Raw genomic sequence first — 19,071 nt, 5'->3', positions numbered from 1 at the left:
AGCTCACGGCAACGCCAGATCATTAACCCACTGAGCAAGGGCAGGGACCGAACCCGCAACCTCATGGTTCCTAGTCGGATTCGTTAACCACTGCGCCACGACGGGAACTCCATGGATAGAGCATTTTTATAACAGAGCATATCAGGCTGGCAATATCTAAACCCTGAATACATGATCAGTTTTCACATGACTAAAAGTAAGACAATCAGACATTATAAAAGTCCTGATGTGATACAGCAGGAAACACTGAGCACCACTATGATTTACTCTTACCGAAAAAACTGAATCTGAGTCTAATCAATCTTTATATCTATCTAATCTCCAGTTTATAGTACATAAGGGGGGGATGAGAAACATGTTAAAGATCCCACAAAGATTCAGTCAACCAAATCCAGAATGCAGCAAATTCATTCTATCGAGTGACCCAGTTTTGGTTGTTTTGGTTTTTTCGTTTGTTTGTTTTTTGTTAAATGAATGATTTGAAGGGGAAAAAAAAAAGAATTGAGGGGGAAGGTTAACTGGTACAGATTAAAAAAGACCTATCAATCAAATGTAATTTGTGACCTATGTTCAGATTCTGATTTGAACAAGATAACTATAAATAAATTTTCTTGACACAACTGGGGAACTCTCCAGTATTAGATGGATATTATGATATTAGGAGTTAACTTTGTTAAGTTTAAAAATGGAACTGTAGGAAGTTACCCGCTGGCAGCTGGTTAAGGATCTAGCATTGTCACTGCTATGGTTCTGGTTACTGCTGTGGCACAAGTTTGATTTCCTAGCCCAGGAACTTCCACATGCCAAGGGTATGGCCAAAAAAATACAAATCATAAATAAAAATAAAAATGGAACTGTGGATATTCTTATTTGTTTGTTTTGAAACTCCTTATCCATTAGAGGTATTTACTGAAGTACATGAGGATGCGATGTGTCTGAAGTTTTCTTTCAAATCCAATAAGGAAAAAAACCTGTGTTGTGTAGGAGTGTGGGAACAAAAAAAAACCGGGAAACTGTTAAGAAGAGTTGAAACTTGGTAATGGACTCATGGAGGTTCATTTTATTAATTATCTACTTTTATGAATGTTTGAAATTTTCCATATTAAAAAGTTAAAAAGAGGAGTTCCCGTCATGGCGCAGTGGTTAACGAATCCGACTAGGAACCATGAGGTTGCGGGTTCGATCCCTGGCCTTGCTCAGTGGGTTAACAATCCGGCGTTGCCGTGAGCTGTGGTGTAGGTTGCAGACACGGCTCGGATCCCGAGTTGCTGTGGCTCTGGCATAGGCTGGCAGCTACAGCTCCGATTCGACCCCTAGCCTGGGAAACTCCATATGCCGCGGGAGTGGCCCAAGAAATAGCAAAAAGACAAAAAAAAAAAAAAGTTAAAAAGAAATAAAACAAAATAGAACTGGAAAATGAAGCATCTTAAGTTTTGAAAAAAGAAAAAAAGAAAAACAAGTTAAAATCAGCACTTATGTACTACTGACAGGTTATAACATAAATCTTTTGGGCCTTAGAACTGCCATAAGAAGACAATATTACTCACCATCCTCATGGTCAAATCTTCCCAAAACGAAGTTGATTCCGATCCATGCATAAACACCTAAGTAAGAAATATAAAAGCCCTTGCTTAATTTTCTACTATTATAGCATGTACCTCTCTCCCAGAGCTGCTCTTTTCCTCCTTTTCTTGGAAAAAAGTGATTGTTTACTCTATACTCTCAGTGTATGAATTTAAGATCTTTAATCTTGTGATGTTTTTCCCTTTTAAAATTATTCGCATTTTCTAAATTTTCTACAATAAATAGGAATAATAAGTTAAAAACAAACCTTAAAAACAAATGTTAAAAGATGTAAATCTTGTAGTTCTAGTTCTGGCCAAGATGGAGTTAATAAGGACACTGAATACAAGATAAAAAACTCTAGATAGAATGTTTGGAGTCGCTTTCTGAGAGCTCTGAGAGTAAATGACAGTGGGCACGTTGGGAAAGTCAGAATTTAAAGCACCACAAGGATTAGAAAAACGGGGCTCCAAAGATTCAGAAAGACTGTGGAGAAATTCCTTGCTTTAAATTTTTTTTTTTTTTTTTTTTTTTTTTTTTTTTGTCTTTTTAGGGCTGCACCTGCCACATATGGAAGTTTCCAGGCTAAGGGTCGAATCGGAGCTGCAGCTGCCAGCCTACACCACAGCCACAGCAACACAGGATCCGAGCCGTGTCTGTGACCTACACCACAGCTCATGGCAACTCCAGATCCTTAACCCACTGAGTGAGGCCAGGATCAAACCCGTGTCTTAATGGATGCTAGTCAGATTTGTTTCTGCTGAGCCACAATGGGAACTCCTAAAAAAAATTTTTTAAAAAAAGTTTTTTCTTTCGTCTACCCCAGGCAATCCTGCAGCAGCCGAGGTAGAGACTGGGTGGGTGCCCAGAACTCTGAGGGATGTGGCTCCTCTCTGACCAGAGCAGATACAGCTTCAAGAGTTGAGACAGATGCCCACTGCTTAAATAAGAAAAATTTTCCCCTCTGTCCTCTACCACTTAGCTCTAGATATAGATACAGTCATGGGAAATTCATGGCAGTGTGGGCAAGTTAAATACCTGCCTGGCTTTCTGACCAGAGGACCAAGAAAGTGAGCCTCAGGAAACCAGAAAGTATCAGGGAGATTGTGGTGGGTAGAGGATGAAGTGTTACATGATTTCACATGCAAGATCTGACTCTGAACAACATATCAAAGATTTTCAGAAAAGTAAAATTCAAAAGATCCAGGATACAATATAAAATGACTTGGGGAGTTTCCGTTGTAGCTCAGTGGAAACAAATCCGACTAGTATCCAGGGGGATGTGGGTTTGATCCCTGGCCTTGTTCGATGGGTTAAAGGAGCCAGCGTTGCCATGAATGTGGGGTAGGTTGCAGACATGGCTCAGATCTCATGTGCTGTGGCTATGGCATAGGCTGGCAGCTGTACCTCCAATTTGACCCCTAGCCTGGGAACTTCTGTGCCTCAGGTGAAGCTCTAAAGAAAAAATAAATAAATAAAAAATAAAGTAAAATGACTTGGCATACAAAGAACTAAGCAAATCTCAACCCATAAGGAGAAAAAAAGATGCCAACCCTGAGATGACTCAAGTGTTGTTATTATCAAATAAAAATATTAAAGCAGCTACCCAACTAGGAAATAAGAAGAGTCTTACAATGACTAGAAAGATAGAAAAGTCTTAGCAAAAAAGTAGAATAAAACCAAACGGAAATTTTCAGATGGAAAAATGCAACACTGAGATTGAAAATGGTGAATCTGGAATTTCCATCATGGCTCAGCGGTTAATTAATCTGACTAGGAATCATGAGGTGGCTGGTTCAATCCCTGGCCTCACTCAGTGGGTTAGAGGTCCAGTGTTGCCCTGGGCTGTGGTGTAGGTTGCAGATGCAGCTTGGATCCTGTGTTGCTGTGGCTGTGGCAGGCAGCTGTAGCTCTGATTAGACCCCTAGCCTGGGAACCTCCATATGCCGTGGGTGCAGCCCCAGAAAAGCCAAAAAAAAAAAGGAAAGAAAAAGAAAATGGTGAATCTTTTCCTTTATGTGAACTGCACCTAAAAGACATAAAAGATTTTCTTTTTCAAGAACTGGAAACAATTCATTACACAGGCTGCATTTGGACTATAGGAGAACATGCATTCAACTCCACTCAAGCACCACAAACCCAAAATACAAGCTTTTAAACCTCAAGGCCCAGTACCTTCCTGCTTTCCAGAGATCACTTCTGCCTGAGACTGAGAAAAGAGGAAGTCAAACTCCAGAGGTAAATCTTTCACTAGATCAGCCAAGATAGCCAACTGCTTCCTGTAAGAAAGAACAAAAAACCTAAAAGTTACTGGTTAAACTCTCTTCTCACAAACAGAGCAGTTTGACTTCTACTTAGCCTTGTTAGCGTTCACTGTTCACGTACCCAATCCACTGGATCCCTGTTTGTGTTTGGTACCCTCTTTGATTTCAAAAGTTTAAAATTACTCAAAAGCATAACCTCCTTCATACAAAGCAACATGGTAAAAGTACCTTTTCCTTTATATGTTATTGTTTGTTTGTTTTAATGGCTACATCTGTGGCATGGGGAAGTTCCCAGGCCAGGGACTGAATCCATCCCAGCTGCAGCTATGACCTACACCAGATCCTTTAACCCACTGCACCAGCTGGGGATCGAACTCACACCTCCACAGAGACCCGAGCCACAGCAGTCAGATTCTTAACCCACTGTACCACAGCAGGAACTTCTCCTTTATATAATGTTACAATTCAAATAATATTAAAAGATGAGTCTATGGTTCTATGCCTCTCAGAGGCTAAATATGGATAAGATACAGGAAACTGAAAGCACAGTTTCATAACCTATAAGACAGATGTAATTATGTTGTTCCTAACTACTATGAAATGAGGCTGTTAAATCAAAGATACAATCTCATGCGCAGATCTTAGGCAATTCAGAAACAATGTCTCACATCACCACATAAGCATTATTATTCCACAAGTGTTGACATGATCCTTTACATAAACCAACAATGAACTTTTAAATCTCCTTATTTCTATATTTCAAGGGCTGATTTGTTTTTTCTTCATAAAAATTTTACCATTTGAAAAACCCAGAACAGATCAAAACCTTTGGGTCATAATTTGGGGATAACATTTGAAGCTTAGTATCCACAGGGCTGTTTTGTCCTCTAAAGTTTTACGTTATTGCTGTTATCAGGTAAAGAAAAACAAAGAAACAAAGCTCGAAACTACTGATTACAAATATATTTTACTGGTTATACTAGTTGCCATCATGACTTGATGAAGAATGCTCTTAGCGCCTGAAAATGAAAATTACATTTAAAGTAGTAATTTTCCAATATAATGTCAAATATAGCTTCTGAAAAAGCTTATTGTTATAAATACTCAATTTTTTTTTTTCTTTTTAGGACCGTACCTGCAGCATATAGAGGTTCCCAGGCTAGGGGTCGAATTGGAACTGTAGCTGCCAGCCTACACCACAGCCACAGCAACTCGGGATCTGGTGGTCTTCAGCCTACACCACAGCTCATGGCAATGCAGGATCCTTAACCCACTGAGCAAGGCCAGGGATCAAACCCACGTCCTCATGGCTACCAGCTGGGTTCACTGACTGCTGAGCCATGATGGGAACTCCTACATATTAAATTCTTATGATAAGAATTTGTTATGGGGAACGAGAGTTGCTGTTTTGCCCTCCTTATTGGATATGCTTCTAAACTACCCATGGAAGGGGGCCTGCTGACTTTGGTTATGACATGGAAGAAGGGGCACCAGCACACGCTGCTGTTTGGAATGTAAATTACTGGTACAACCTAACAATGGGCAATCCAGGACTATGTATCGAAAATTTTCGTGTGCTTAACCTTTGACCTGGCTGTTACATTTTTCAACATTTATTGCAAGGAAATCAGCTGAGCTAAAAAGCAATAAGAATACTACAGCATTATTTATAACAATGAAAATCTGGAAATTACCTAAATGTATATCAGTAGACACCAGTTAGGTAATTTATGGTATATTCATACCATGTAAACCATACAAATGTTAAATGAGGTCAGTTAATATCTGTGTGTACTGACATGAAAAGATGTCCAACATATTTTGAGTTTTAATAGGTTACAAAATAGTACATATAATATGATCTCGATTTATGTTAAAAAACAAAACACTTCATATATTGCACAGGATAGGACAGAACTTTTGTCTTTTTAAAATTCATTATTGTTGGAGTTCCTGCCATGGTTCAGCAGAAACGAATCTGACTAGCATCCATGAGGACACAGGTTCAATCCCTGGCCTTGCTCAGTGGGTTAAGGATCCAGCGTTGCTGTGGCATAGATCAGCAGCTACAGCTCTGATTCGACCCATAGCCTGGGAACCTCCATATGCCATAGGTGTGGCCCTAAAAAGACAGAAAAAAAAATTCATTATTGTTTAGTAAAAAAACTTCACGGCAAAACAATGACAACTGTTGAAGCTGGGTGGTAAGTAGATGGGGTTCATTATATTATTCTTTTTACTTTTACATACATTTCAAATTTCTCATAGTAAAGTTTCTTTTCTTAAATATCACCTTGCAATTCCTTTTTTTTTTTTTTTTTTTTAATGGCCAGGCCAGAGATCGAATCTGAATTGTCAGATCCTTTAACCCACTGTTCTGGGCTGGGATCAAACCTGCACCTGCACGGCAACCTGAGCCTCTGCAGTCAGATTCAAAATGGAGACACCTCAGTATAATTCTCTAAAGGTATTTCCACTACAAAATAAAAAGGAAGTGGAACAAATTCTGGTAGTCCACACCTTTGGCAAAGAAATAAAACCTAGTACTCATAAATTCAAAATTCAGTCCAGGTGATTCAAACCCATTTTGAATATTGCTCATAAGTGCTAATAAATGAACAAAGCATTAATTATACAGAACAGGTTCTTGCAGTGATAGTTACACTTATTTCAACAATTACAGTTGCCTTACAGGTACCAGTGATTTCATAAGCCCAAGATAGATCTAGCCTTTATTAAAAGCGGTGATCAGAAAATAAGTTAAAAGAAAAGGCCAAGTTCTTTAAAAATTAAGATGAAATAAATACTAATATTCAGAGCTTCCACACTGACAGCAAACATCTTAGACAAATGGGATGGAGCTGCAGAGTTGGTTTTGTTTAAATAGAAACTTCTTTGAATACAGAGGCAAGGCTGGGCAGTGCTAGGAGATGAGGCAATCCTCTCCTTTGCTCCAGACACACGAGAGCCTGCTGGTTGGCTTTGCCCTTTTTGACCTCCGAGTCAGCTTTTTCTCTGGTCCTCCACCCCCTGCTCCTTGTCTTTGAGGCCTCAGTCCACTCACAACCCTGTGATGTGGCACCACCTGTGTCATCCATACACTCTTCTCAGGGTTTCTAAAATTTTGAATGATGTATTACTTATGCCAAAAACAAAAATTTGAAATTGTATGTGTGGTATGATTACAATTTTGGAGAAATTACACATAGATGTACAGAGAGAAGGGAATGTGACAAAATGAAGCAGTTTTGATAGGATGGTAGAATTATAACTTTTTTCTTTCCTTTACGTTTTTGGGGAGGTGGAGGTGGGTGGAGGTGCACCCTCAGCATGCAGAAGTTCCCAGGCCAGGGACTGAACTTGCACCACAGCAGTGGCCTGAGCCACAGCATGACAATGTCAGATCCTTAACTGCTAGGCCAACCGGGAACTCCCTGTTTGCTTTACTTTTAATATTTCCTTTAATGATGTAAGGTTCTAGCAGTAACATTTTAGTTTTAAAAGTAAGTAAAAACAAACAAAGAAAATATTTATGTATATTTTTTTGCTTTTTATCATCACACCCACAGCATAGGGAGGTTCCCACACTAGGGGTCTAAACGGAGCTGTAGTCACTGGCCTATGCCAGAGCCACAGCAACGCGGGATCCCAGCTGCATCTGTGACCTTTATATACCACAGCTCATGGCAACGCCGTATACTTAACCCACTGAGCCAGGCCAGGGATTGAACCTGCAACCTGAAGTCGGATTCATTTCCACTGTGCCACAATGGGAACTCCAAACCAAAAAAAATTTTTAAAGAGCAAGATATGTGGAAAAATAAGGAGCTAGAAGGCCTCTCAGGTTGACAAACAGCTACATAAAATAATCCGCTTCTCAACAGAAAACCAGGGAGTAAACCAGTAACTCCATGTCTGAATAGAAGGAAAGAAATCTTCTGAAAGAAATGTTGACATACATTATATTGGCTGGAATGTTTGGCACAAGCAAAATGAAGTCCTACACATACCACAGAGATTTTTGTTGCTGTTGGCCAAGTATATAAAAGGAAACTTTGTGGGAAAGGGAATTGCTATTTACCAAGAAAAAATATTGAAGCTAATAAAAAAATACCTAATAACTATGAGATTGTGAACATTCCAGGAAGATGGATGCTAAAGTTAAGGGAGTGCATTCCCATTCCATGACCATAATAAGTCCGGTGGGGTCCAGGAGGTGTCAAAGGGAAGAAATCACAAACAAGGAGGGGTCTGACCTAAGCATAGCTGCTGCCTCTTCCTCCCCCTCCTCTTTCAGTGAAGGAAGATGAGATGGCAAGAAGCCAGGCTAAAGTGACAAGATCAGAGCTCCCGCTGTGGCACAGTGGTTAACGAATCCGACTAGGAACCATGAGATTGCGGGTTTGATCCCTGGTCTTGCTCAGAGGGTTGAGGATACGGTGTTGCCGTGACCAATGGTATAGGTTGCAGACACAGCTCGGATCCTGCGTTGCTGTGGCTGTGGCGTAGGCCGGCAGCAACAGCTCCGATTAGACCCCTAGCCTGGGAACCTCCATATGCCACGGGAAGCAGCCCTAGAAAAGGCAATAAATAAATAAATAAATAAATAAATAAATAAATAAAATGAAAAGAAAAAAAGAAAAAAGAAACTGACAAGGTCAAGTTAAAAAGACTTGACTGGTGGGAGGTGAAAAAATCAGTCTAAAGCAATGGAGAAGGAGCTTTGCAAATAGCACCAACTATCACCAGGGGGCCAGGCAAGTTACAAAGAAAGCCCCATTCCTACCAGAGCCAGCCTACTAGCCCCCAGGTTCCCAGTCCCTCAGGTGACCCTCCTACTACCCTTCAGAAATCATACTCCCCCTCTAGATGCCTCATGATCCAAATTTATCACCATCATCACTGCTCCCAAGCCGCAATCAAAACTAAGGATCTTTACGGCCATTTAAAATAGACAGTGATCCCAATTAAGCAAATGACATGAAGGTGTGAACAAGAGATTGTGAAATAACAGGGTGTAGGAGTTTCTCTGCTCTTTTTTGAGCAAGGAGTCTTTTAGTGCCACCTATTGATTCTGTGTGATGTACCCACATCCCACCTTCAGACCAGAGAACCACAGAGAAGCATGCGTGGAACTGGACTTTCAACTCCTGTGTCACCCATTCTCCTGCATCTCACCTCTCAGGGAGGAGCCTCATGCCTGCTGTGCAGAGAATGTACAGTGGGGTCTCCTTGTGCTTCCTCACAGGCACATGGGCAGCAGCGAAGCTCAGAAGAGGACGAAGGTAATCGCTGGAATGTTCTGGGGTGTCTGCCATTGCAGAGATTCCTTAAGTAAGATAAAATACTTTCTTTAAAAAGCAGATCGCCTAAACTCCAAAGACTGCTATCTCATAAGGTTCTGTTTAAGGTTCTAAACATTTATTTCTTTATAGGAGCAGGGCTCCAATAAATGAGATATCCCTCCCATTACCAAGAATCTCAAGAAGAAAAAGGTAGCTTTCTTTTTCCCTCTTCTTTCATTTCTGTAGCAGATAATAGAGATGGACCATGAAATAAGTTCCAGTTAGTACCTGGCTTTATTTTTTTAACCACTGGTTGGCTGTTGCGGTCTCTCATCTGTTTGATGTCCAACAAGTCATGGGGGTTCCCATTATGTCTTGGCCAGAAATAAACAAAAATCCGGGAGCCACTGCTGCCACAGTCCACAACAAGTCCATAATTTAGATTTGGATCTTCAGTGTCAGTAGCTTCAAGATCCCCTACTCGAGCCAAATATCTACATCAGGCAAAAAGAGAAACTAGTATTAAGCAGCCTCGTCCATGAACAGCATCACCACTTAATCCATTTGTTCATAAGTTTTCATTAAGTACCTACATGTGCCAGGTACATGGGACGACACATCCCCACAAAGGAATGAAACAATGATGACCATATTTATGGATGTATATGAGGCAACAGCTGGTTTGCACTGAAATTAGGTAACTAAAAGACTCCTCCGAGTTTGGAGACAGTACTCAAACTGGTTAGGGTAGCAAATCTTTTATCAAGCATTAAAGGGCTTATAGGCCTGAGTAAACAATGAGCCACTAAATTGGGGGACTGTTTGCAAGACATTGAAGCAACCTAAATGTCCACTGACAGAGGAATGGATAAAGAAGATGTGGTACATATATGCAATGGAATATTACTCAGCCATAAAAAAGAATGAAATGCCACTTGCAGCAACATGGATGGACCTAGAGCTTATCATCCTGAGTGGTCAGACAAAGACAAATATCATGATATGACTTATATGTGGAATCTAATAAAAATGATACAAAAGAACTTAGTTATATAACAGAAACTCATAGATTTCAAAGCCAATCTTTTGGTTACTATAGGTGAAACTGCTGGGGAGAGGGAAGAAATGGGAGGGTGGGAATAACACATGCACTCTACTGTATAAAATAGATGATTACAAGAACCTATGTAGAACACAGGAAAATCTACTCAATAGTTTGTAATAACCTATATGGGAAAAAAAAGAATGGGTATATTTACATGTACACGCTGCTGTACACCTGAAACTAATACAACATTGTAAGTCAACTACATGCCAACAAGGGAGTTCCTGTCATGGCACAGCAGAAACGAATCCAACTAGGAACCATGAGGTTGTGGGTTTGATCCCTGGCCTCGCTCATTGAGTTAAGGATCTGGTGTTGCCGTGAGCTGTGGTGTAGGCAGCAGACGCTGCTTGGATCTGGCATTGTTGTGGCAGGGGAGTAGGCTGGCAGCTATAGCTCTGCTTCTACCCCAAGCCTGGGAACCTCCATATGTCACAGGTGCAGCCCCAAAAAGCAAAAACAAACAAACAAACAAAAACTATACACCAATAAAATTAAATTTAAAAGTAAATAAATGAATTGAGGGGGCATTTGCTACTGCACACTAGATAACTAAAACAATCCTAATAATTTCTTTGCTATTATCTATCCTTTCTGTATATAAACAAAGAATACTGAGGAATGATTATCATTTAATGTGTTTCTGGGTGGTGGTATTTATGGGCTTTTCATTTCACACTTTATATGGCTAGAATTGCATTAATAAAAAAATATATTCCAGGAGTTCCCGTCATGGCGCAGTGGTTAACGAATCCGACTAGGAACCATGAGGTTGCAGGTTCGATCCCTGGCCTTGCTCAGTGGGTTAAGGATCTGGTGTTGCCGTGAGCTGTGGTGTAGGTCGCAGACGCGGCTCGGATCCCAAGTTGCTGCGGCTCTGGTGTAGGCAGGTGGCTACAGCTCCCATTCGACCCCTAGCCTGGGAACCTCCATATGCTGCGGGAGCGACCCTAGCAAAAGAAAAAAGACAGAAAAAAAAAAATATATATATATATATATTCCATAAATACAACAATTCTTTATTTTGCAATTATAAAAAAAGAATGTTTAGGAGTTCCCGCTGTGGCATAGGGGTTAAGAATCAACTGCAGCAGCTTGGGTTGCTGCAGAAGCACAGGTTAGACCCTTGACCCAGTACAGTGGGTTAAAGGATCCAGCATTGCTGCAGCTATGGGGAAGGCCCCAGGTGCAGCTTGGATTCAATCCCTGGCCTAGGAACTTCCACATGCCACAGGTACAGCCGTAAAATTTTTTTCTTAATTACAGAGTTCCTGTCATGGCAGTTAACAAATCTGACTGGCATCCGTGAGGACACAGGTTCGATCCCTGGCCTCTAATGGGTTAAGGATCTGGCGTTGCTGTGAGCTGTGGTGTAGATTACAGACACAGCTGGGATCTCACGTTGCTGTGGCTGTGGCGTAGGCCAGCAGCTGCAGCTCCAGTTTGACCCCTAACCTGACAACCTCCATATACCACGGGTGTGCCCCTAAAAAGACCAAAAAAAAAAAAAAAGAGAGAGAGAGAGAGAGAGAGAGAGAATATTTAGAAAATAAGGTATGGAATATAAAGAATAACAATAAAACAATGCCAGTTTACCCCACACAAATTTTAAAAAATAAAACATTACACTTTTTGAAAAAGCTTCTAGGCTCTAGGACATTAGTAGTTTGTGTTGAGATTTTCTCAGAGTCTCATTCCAAGATACCTGGCTGACAGCAAGAAGATGGAACATCAAAGATGTTAGCATCAAAACCCCAAGGTATGAGTCCTAGCCCTGGCACTTTCTATGCTATGTGACCTTCAGAAAATTACTTAATTCTCTCAGGCTGTTTCCTCATCTCTGAAATAAGGATGGTTAGGAGTCTCTACTTTCAGAGGCAGTGTGTGTTGAGCAGTTAGCACAGTGCTGTGCTGCTACCTCTGCTCTTATTGTTACCCTATAACTACTGCCAGAGCAGTTAGTAGAAGACTCTCTGGAGAAAAGAGCTGAAATGTCCAGGAAAAAAAGAAAGCTAAAAGTTGGTAAAATGCTTCTGAGTGGTGAGGCTTTAATAAATATTAAAGTTCCCTCAGAGTCTGAGGGTCCGAAAAGCACAAACATCTCTGATGACTCCTCTTCAAAGGCTTCTCTTGAAGAGGAGCCCAGTGAAAATAGCTTTCAGCTTATTACACACACAAAAAGGAGAGCTTTTTCTTGGTGCTAATATGCAATGTATGATAGACAAGCTAAAATTTGGTCTTCTAAATTCTTTTACATTTGAATAAGTATTACTATAGGTTGAGCTAACAATTGAAATAAATGCCCTGAAAGCAATGACTCAATCTTCTCAAGTATTATGGCTATAATACTCCCTTCTCCTTATATGATCTCTGCCCTACTCATCCAACATTGGCTTTAGAGCGAACTCCCAGATCCCCAAGGCCCTGACATTAGAACCCTTCAGAACTAGGTTTTGTGAAGCCTGAAACTAGTATAACAGGGAAAGCAGTCTTTTAAACAAAAGAGTCAGCATTTCCAATACAAAAGAGGGGCCTGCAAGTGAGGGGCCTTGAATTGTAGGTAATGTTAACTTCAAAGTAAATCCACCTCTGGTCAGAACAGCCAGCCATGTGTCATACCCCTCAGAACCATCTAGCCTGTGTTTACTGGTGATTTCATATTGCTACACAGACCACAAACAAAGGTCCTCCTTTTGGACAGAAAAGCAAACCTGGTGAAAAGAAGAACATGTAGAACTAGTTCTGAAACCAAAAAGTGGAGCTGAGTACCTTTCCTATTCTATAATGCAAAATGTATTACTTTAAAAAGAAAGGATTTACATCTAAGCTTCAAAAGAATGCTGTAAATTATTGCCTAGGATAGGGTCAGGTGGAGCCTTTTTCTGGATCTGATATGAGAGTGAGCTGTGGGAAATGAAGCAGGTGGTAAAAATCTGTTACATGCTGAAAAGTTTACAGCCCTAAAGATTCCATTTCACCACGAACCTTCTTCCCATTCTAATCAAATTACTCGCAAACATGGGCTCATAATCCACCAATCAACTTATATAACAGCTCACTTCTATCACATGAAAGCTAAGCAGATGCCTAAGTGCAAACAGATTAAAAAGAAATAGGCAAGTTAATGTATCTCCAGCCCAAAGTGGCTTTTCATTTCTCATCAGCAATCACAGATCTTTATCTGGTTTCCTTCACTGAGAACCACCCCTTCTACTTCTCTTCGAAAAGATTCTGGATCCCATTCTCTCCTGCTTAATGAAAAACTTTTCCCACTACACTGGTTCTCAAACTTTTGGGGCTTACAACCCCTTTATAATCTTAAAATTTACTATACCCCAAAAAGCTTTTGTGTACATGTGTTACATCTAATATTTACCATTTTAGAAAATAAAACAGAAAAAAATTAATATGTATTAATTTAGATACAATGACAAACTGATTAGATATTAACATAGTTTATGAAAAATCTCTACGCTTCTAAAACAAAAAAAGTTATAAGACTGGTGTTTTATTTATCTATTTTAAAAATTTTTTTCTTTTTAGGGCCGTACCCACAACACATGGCTAGGGGTTGAATCGGAGCTGTAGCTGCCGGCCTACACCACAGCAACAGCAACGAGGGATCCAAGTTGCATCTGTGACCTACACCACAGCTCATGGCAACACTGGATCCTTAACACTGAGCAGAGGCAGGGATTGAATCCGCATTCTCATGGACACTAGTCAGGTTCATTACTGCTAAGCCACAACGGGAACTCCAAGACTGGTATTTTATAGTTTAGCAAATCTCTTTATGGTGTCTGGATTAATAGAAAACAGCTAGATTCTTATATTTGCTTCTGTTTGTTTTGTCTTGTATTTTTGTCTTTTTGTCTTTTCAGGACCGCATCTGCGGCATATGGAGGTTCCCAGGCTAGGGGTCTAATTGGAGCTGTTGCCACCGGCCTACACCACAGCCACAGCAACGCGAGATCCAAGCTGTGTCTTCAATCTACACCACAGTTCACGGCAACGACGGATCCTTAACCCAAGACAAGGCCAGAGATCAAACCTGCAACCTCATGGTTCCCAGTCAGATTATTTGCGCTGCACCATGATGGGAACGCCTATATTTGCTTCTGTACTCAATCTGCTAGGATATGTTGTTTTGATTGAAGTATATGAAGAAAACCCAGCTTCACTAAACATGTTGGAAAAGGGAAGAATACTTTAATAGCATTTTTAGATCATTATAGATATTCCTCTTTGATACTACACTAAAAACCAACAAGCGGCATTTCTTAAAGATTAGTTGCAATGTGGTATCTAAACCCTATGTAGGAACTTTTCATAGTCTAACATTTAAATCTCTGTTTCTGTTGTGGCTCAGCAGGTTAAGAACTTGACCTGGTGTCCATGAGGATATGGGTTCAATGCCTGGCCTCACTCAGTGGGTAAAGGATCCAGCATTGCAACAGCTGCAGTGTAGGTGGCAGATGTAGCTCAGATCTGGCCATGGCTGTGGTGTAGGCCTGCAGGTGCAGCTCTGATTCAACCCCTAGCCACAGTTGTGGCTGTAAAAAGAAAAAAAAGTCTCTGGTCCGTCTTTCACTTTGAATTACTTTTACCCATGCATGATGTTGTCACATCATAAATTGGAAAATATTGGTTCATTTGGCTATGCAAATCTTCAATTTTGACACATTTCATTCTACCAAAAACCACCCATTTATTAACATCATTACTAATCTTAGTAATCAAGAAATCTTATACAACTCAGCAATTAAAAAAGAATGAAATCATGCCATTTGCAATAACATGGATAGACATAGAGATTATCATACTAGGTGAAGTAAGTCAGAGACAAATACCATATGACATCACTTATGTGTGGAATCTAAAATATAACACAAGCAAACTCATTTACGAAAAAGAAGCAGACTCACAGACACAGAAAACAAACTTACAGTTACCAAAGGGAAAGTGTGTCAGGGAGGGACAAATTAGGAGACTAGGATTAGCAGATTCAAATTACTACATATAAAATAAACAACAAGGTCCTGCTGTATAGCACAGGGAACTATATTCAATATCCTGTAATAAACCGTAATGGAAAAAAATATATATATATATCTGATCACTGATACATATCTACATATCTATAAAAATGCACATACACATATGTATCTGAATCACTCGGCTGTACATCAGAAACTAATGCAACACTTTAAATCAACTATACTTCAATAAAAATAAATAAATAAATAAATAGATAGATAGATGTCTTTTAAGTACTGGGATGCTATCAAACTCACAGTGGCAGTTACAAATTTTCTGAACTTTTAATTTTCACCTAAAAGCTCAAATTTTATCTCTGGCAATAAGTATTGACAGCTATTTTCCTTAAAGTGGCAGGTTTATACTTCATTCATTTTCAAGAAAATGTCTATGAAATACCCAGGTTTGGAGCTCCCATCGTGGCTCAGTGGTAACAAACCCTACTAGGATCCATGAGGATGTGGGGTTTAATCATTGGTCTTGCTCAGTGGATTAAGGATCCCATGTTGCTGTGGCTGTGGTGTAGGCTGGCAGCTACAGCTCCAGTTCGACCCCTAGCCTGGGAACTTCCACATGTGGCAGGTGTGGCCCTAAAAAGACAAGAAAAAAAGAAATACCCAGGTCTGAAATCCGTAGTTTTTCTGACAGTTATTCTTTCAAGTGAAAATAGTATTCCATGATAAAAGCAACTGGGTTCAGCTCACAGTTCAAATCACTGCCCAAGTGCTTTTCCTTGAGACAACTTCAGTATGCAACAGAAATGCCTGATGCGTATTTCCCATTTTGCCACACAGAATATTAAAAAGATATTCTTAAATGGAACTAAGAATATCTTCCTATTGAATTGGGCGACAATAAAGACTACCATAACTGCTAGGACAGTGTGATGCTCCATCTTGATTTGTGCTAAGGAACCAGCAGTTTTCACCACCATTGGTTTTGCATTACTGTAAATGCCAATTCAGTGAAAAGAGCAAATAATACGGCTTAGAGGTAGAAACGACTTGAATGGCCAATTCAGATGAATGGATTAACAAAATGTGGTATATACATACAATGGACTATGATTCAGCCTTTACAACATGAATGAACTTTGAAGACATTATGCTAAAAGAGATAAGCCAGTCACAAAAGACACATACTATATAATTCCACTTACATAAGGTATGTAAAGTAAGCAAATTCATAGAAAAAGAAAATGGAATAGTGATTGTCAGGGGCTGGGGGGAGGGAAAAAATTAGGGGTTGTCTAATGGGTACAAATTTTCGATTTGCTGAATGAAAAAGTTCTGGAGATTGGTTGTGTAACAATGTGAATTTACTTAACACTACTGAACTATACACTTAAAAATGGTAAAGGTAGGTGATAACTTGTGTTATATATTTTTAACTCAAGTTTTAAAAAGGGCAAGCAACATTTTTGTATTATTATGAAAATAGTTTTAGCCTCACAGACCCCCTGAAAGGGTCAGTGAACACATTGAGAACCATTACTCTAACGTGACCTTCTGTCTAACATCCATCTGCTTCTCTATTTCTTCCCCTTTCCCTTCTTTGACATTGCTTCCCAGTTCTTAAGAAGCCTCCACGCAACAATGCTGACTGACTCTTGGGAGTTCCCTTCATGGCTCAGCGGTTAGCAAACCCGACTAGGATTCATGAGGATGTGGGTTCGATCCCTGGCCTCACTCAGTGGGTTAAGGATCTGGTGTTGCCGTGAGCTGTGGTGTAGGTCGAAGATGTGGCTTGGATCCGGCGTTGCTGTGGCTGTGCCTCAGGCTGGCAGCTGTAGCTCAGATTCAGCCCCTAGCCTGGGAGCTTCCACATGCCACAGGTGTGGTCCTAAAAAGCAAAAACAAAACGAAACAAACAAACCAGTGCTGACTTTTGTAATATCCACAATGATCTGAAGAGGAGGACTCCTTCTGTTCTAAAACGTGGAGTGTCATTATTCTCTTTAAGCAGTTTGTTTATATTTCAGTATGAGCCCTAAGACTTCTTTCCTATTCATTTGCTCCACCTCTCCATTTAGACTATCAGGTCCTCAAGAGTAAGTACCTTATCTGCACACCTCGATATTGTCACAAGGTGCCTCACATTTCTCTATGTATCAATTCAATACTGATTGGTTTGGTCCTACAGCTCACAATATGCAGCTATCAGTTTGTTAATAACTCCTGTGTGTCTTTGCATAGCTATACTCAAAATGAACTGCTCTCCTTCTTAGCAACTTTCAATGGATTTCCAAAGCATTCTGTCATCCTCTTTGGTTTCTGTCAAGATAAGCAACTTTATAGCTCTAATCTGGACACAACTCAACTTTGCTTTCTCTTAGAAGTCTCCGTGTGGACAAAAAAAAAAAAAAAAGAAGTCTCCGTGTGGTACACTGGCCAAAAAAGCCAGCTGACACTGGTATGCAAGGAGAAAGGACCAAATGGCATTTATATTATACTTCCATGTGAATCTTAGGTCAGTTGCTGTCTCCTTATTTCTCATCTTGCATACAAATGAATATCTGAAGAACAAATTTTCCTTTTGGGAAGTGATCGTGTCACTTCTTTGTGGAATTTTGACATCTCATCATCTCAGCAGGCTTCTAACAATTTTCAACCACTCGAAGGCCTTCCTTTGTCTAGGTTGGATCACTGGTCCTTCCCTGGATGTTTTCACCTGTTATTTGCCGTAGCCATCATGGTCAATTACTTGCACGGCTGGACACTCCTGTTTTGCAGATATTGAATTGAGTCAATCCCTAAAGAGGACCCAAAGCCCAAGAGAAAAGTCCCAAAGCTTTGGAATCCCTCCCACCCACCATCCCATGAGAGATGTGATTCACCATCACACGCACTTACCCTCACCTCACACACACATACCCTCTCTATTTGAGATACAATTTCCTTCTGGTCACTGCTTAGTCAGTGAAAAGAAAGGCACCCACATATACATCACCCAAGGCAGAAGTGGAGGACATTGGCTTTTCACTGCCATTATCCTCAAATCATAACAGAATTAGAGCAATAACTGACCAAACCATTACCTAGCTTTCAAAATCAACACTAATTATATCACTTCTAGAGTCCAAGCAGAACTCAGTAATACACAAAAGTCCATTAAAGTGGCCCCCATCAACATGGAGCTACCAGCTCTTTGCTGAATGTCATCATGTTCCAACTTCGTTCAAGGCTCAAAACCAAATATAATGACATTATAGGCAGAGTGGCTGTGCATGACTGATGACAGTTATACATGCCCAGAAAAGCATCTTGTATGGTTACTGCTTATCCCCTAACAAGATTAAGCAGAGCAGTCAGGAACATTTATAATTTAAAGCTCTGCTTATAAACACCAGTAAGGGCAAGTAGATAAATAAATTAATAAATACAAATAAATGCCTTCGATTTAAACAGCAAAATCTCTGAATTGTTCCACTATACATAAGAACCCTTAACTTCACCTAAATATCCTAGTTTATCATTTTTATTCTAACCATACATAAGCAATGCCTGTTTTTGCCTTGCTTTAAGCAGAATTAAAACTCCTAAGGCAGGCCAGTATCAAGGTGATTGCTCACACAGATGCTCGCATTCACAGTTATTTCCAGATGGCAAAGGAACGTGAAGGCACCACTTTTTAACAGCTACCAAAGACATTCTTTAGAACGGTAAGTCATTCAGACAAAAATTTCCCCACTAACGAAGACAGTAGCAGGACTACCAAAAAGTGAATATTATTAAACATTAAGGTGAAAAAGAAATGTACTGAATATGCAGAACATTTAAGTAAGAACAATTTGCTGTTTGTCTTACACATATGTGCT

At 40.0% G+C, this 19,071-nt stretch overlaps 1 protein-coding gene across 15 annotated transcripts in view; it reads right to left on the bottom strand.

Annotated features, from left to right (window-relative positions):
• Window positions 1-19,071, bottom strand: part of ENTPD7 (ectonucleoside triphosphate diphosphohydrolase 7) — a 50,114-nt gene that overhangs the window by 22,276 nt on the left and 8,767 nt on the right. For all 15 annotated transcript variants that reach the window (XR_014826735.1, XR_014826737.1, XR_014826736.1 and 12 more), the window contains exons 4-7: window positions 9,401-9,606; window positions 9,006-9,156; window positions 3,739-3,842; window positions 1,548-1,604 (exon numbers count right to left, since the gene is read on the bottom strand). Coding sequence is in view for 3 of the 15 variants with exons in the window: in XM_005671381.4 (XP_005671438.3) it covers window positions 1,548-1,604; window positions 3,739-3,842; window positions 9,006-9,156; window positions 9,401-9,606 (518 nt within the window). In the remaining 12 variants the exon portion in view is untranslated. The remainder of the gene's footprint in view (window positions 1-1,547; window positions 1,605-3,738; window positions 3,843-9,005; window positions 9,157-9,400; window positions 9,607-19,071) is intronic.

Source organism: Sus scrofa, chromosome 14 (assembly GCF_054392235.1).
Source record: "Sus scrofa isolate SSC_HxYL_T2T_F1_AM1 chromosome 14, Sscrofa_HxYL_maternal_Yorkshire_Landrace_v2.0, whole genome shotgun sequence".
Classification (NCBI taxonomy): Eukaryota; Metazoa; Chordata; class Mammalia; order Artiodactyla; family Suidae; genus Sus; species Sus scrofa.
The sequence above is the reverse complement of the archived record's forward strand: the minus strand, read 5'-3'. Positions and strand labels throughout refer to the sequence as shown.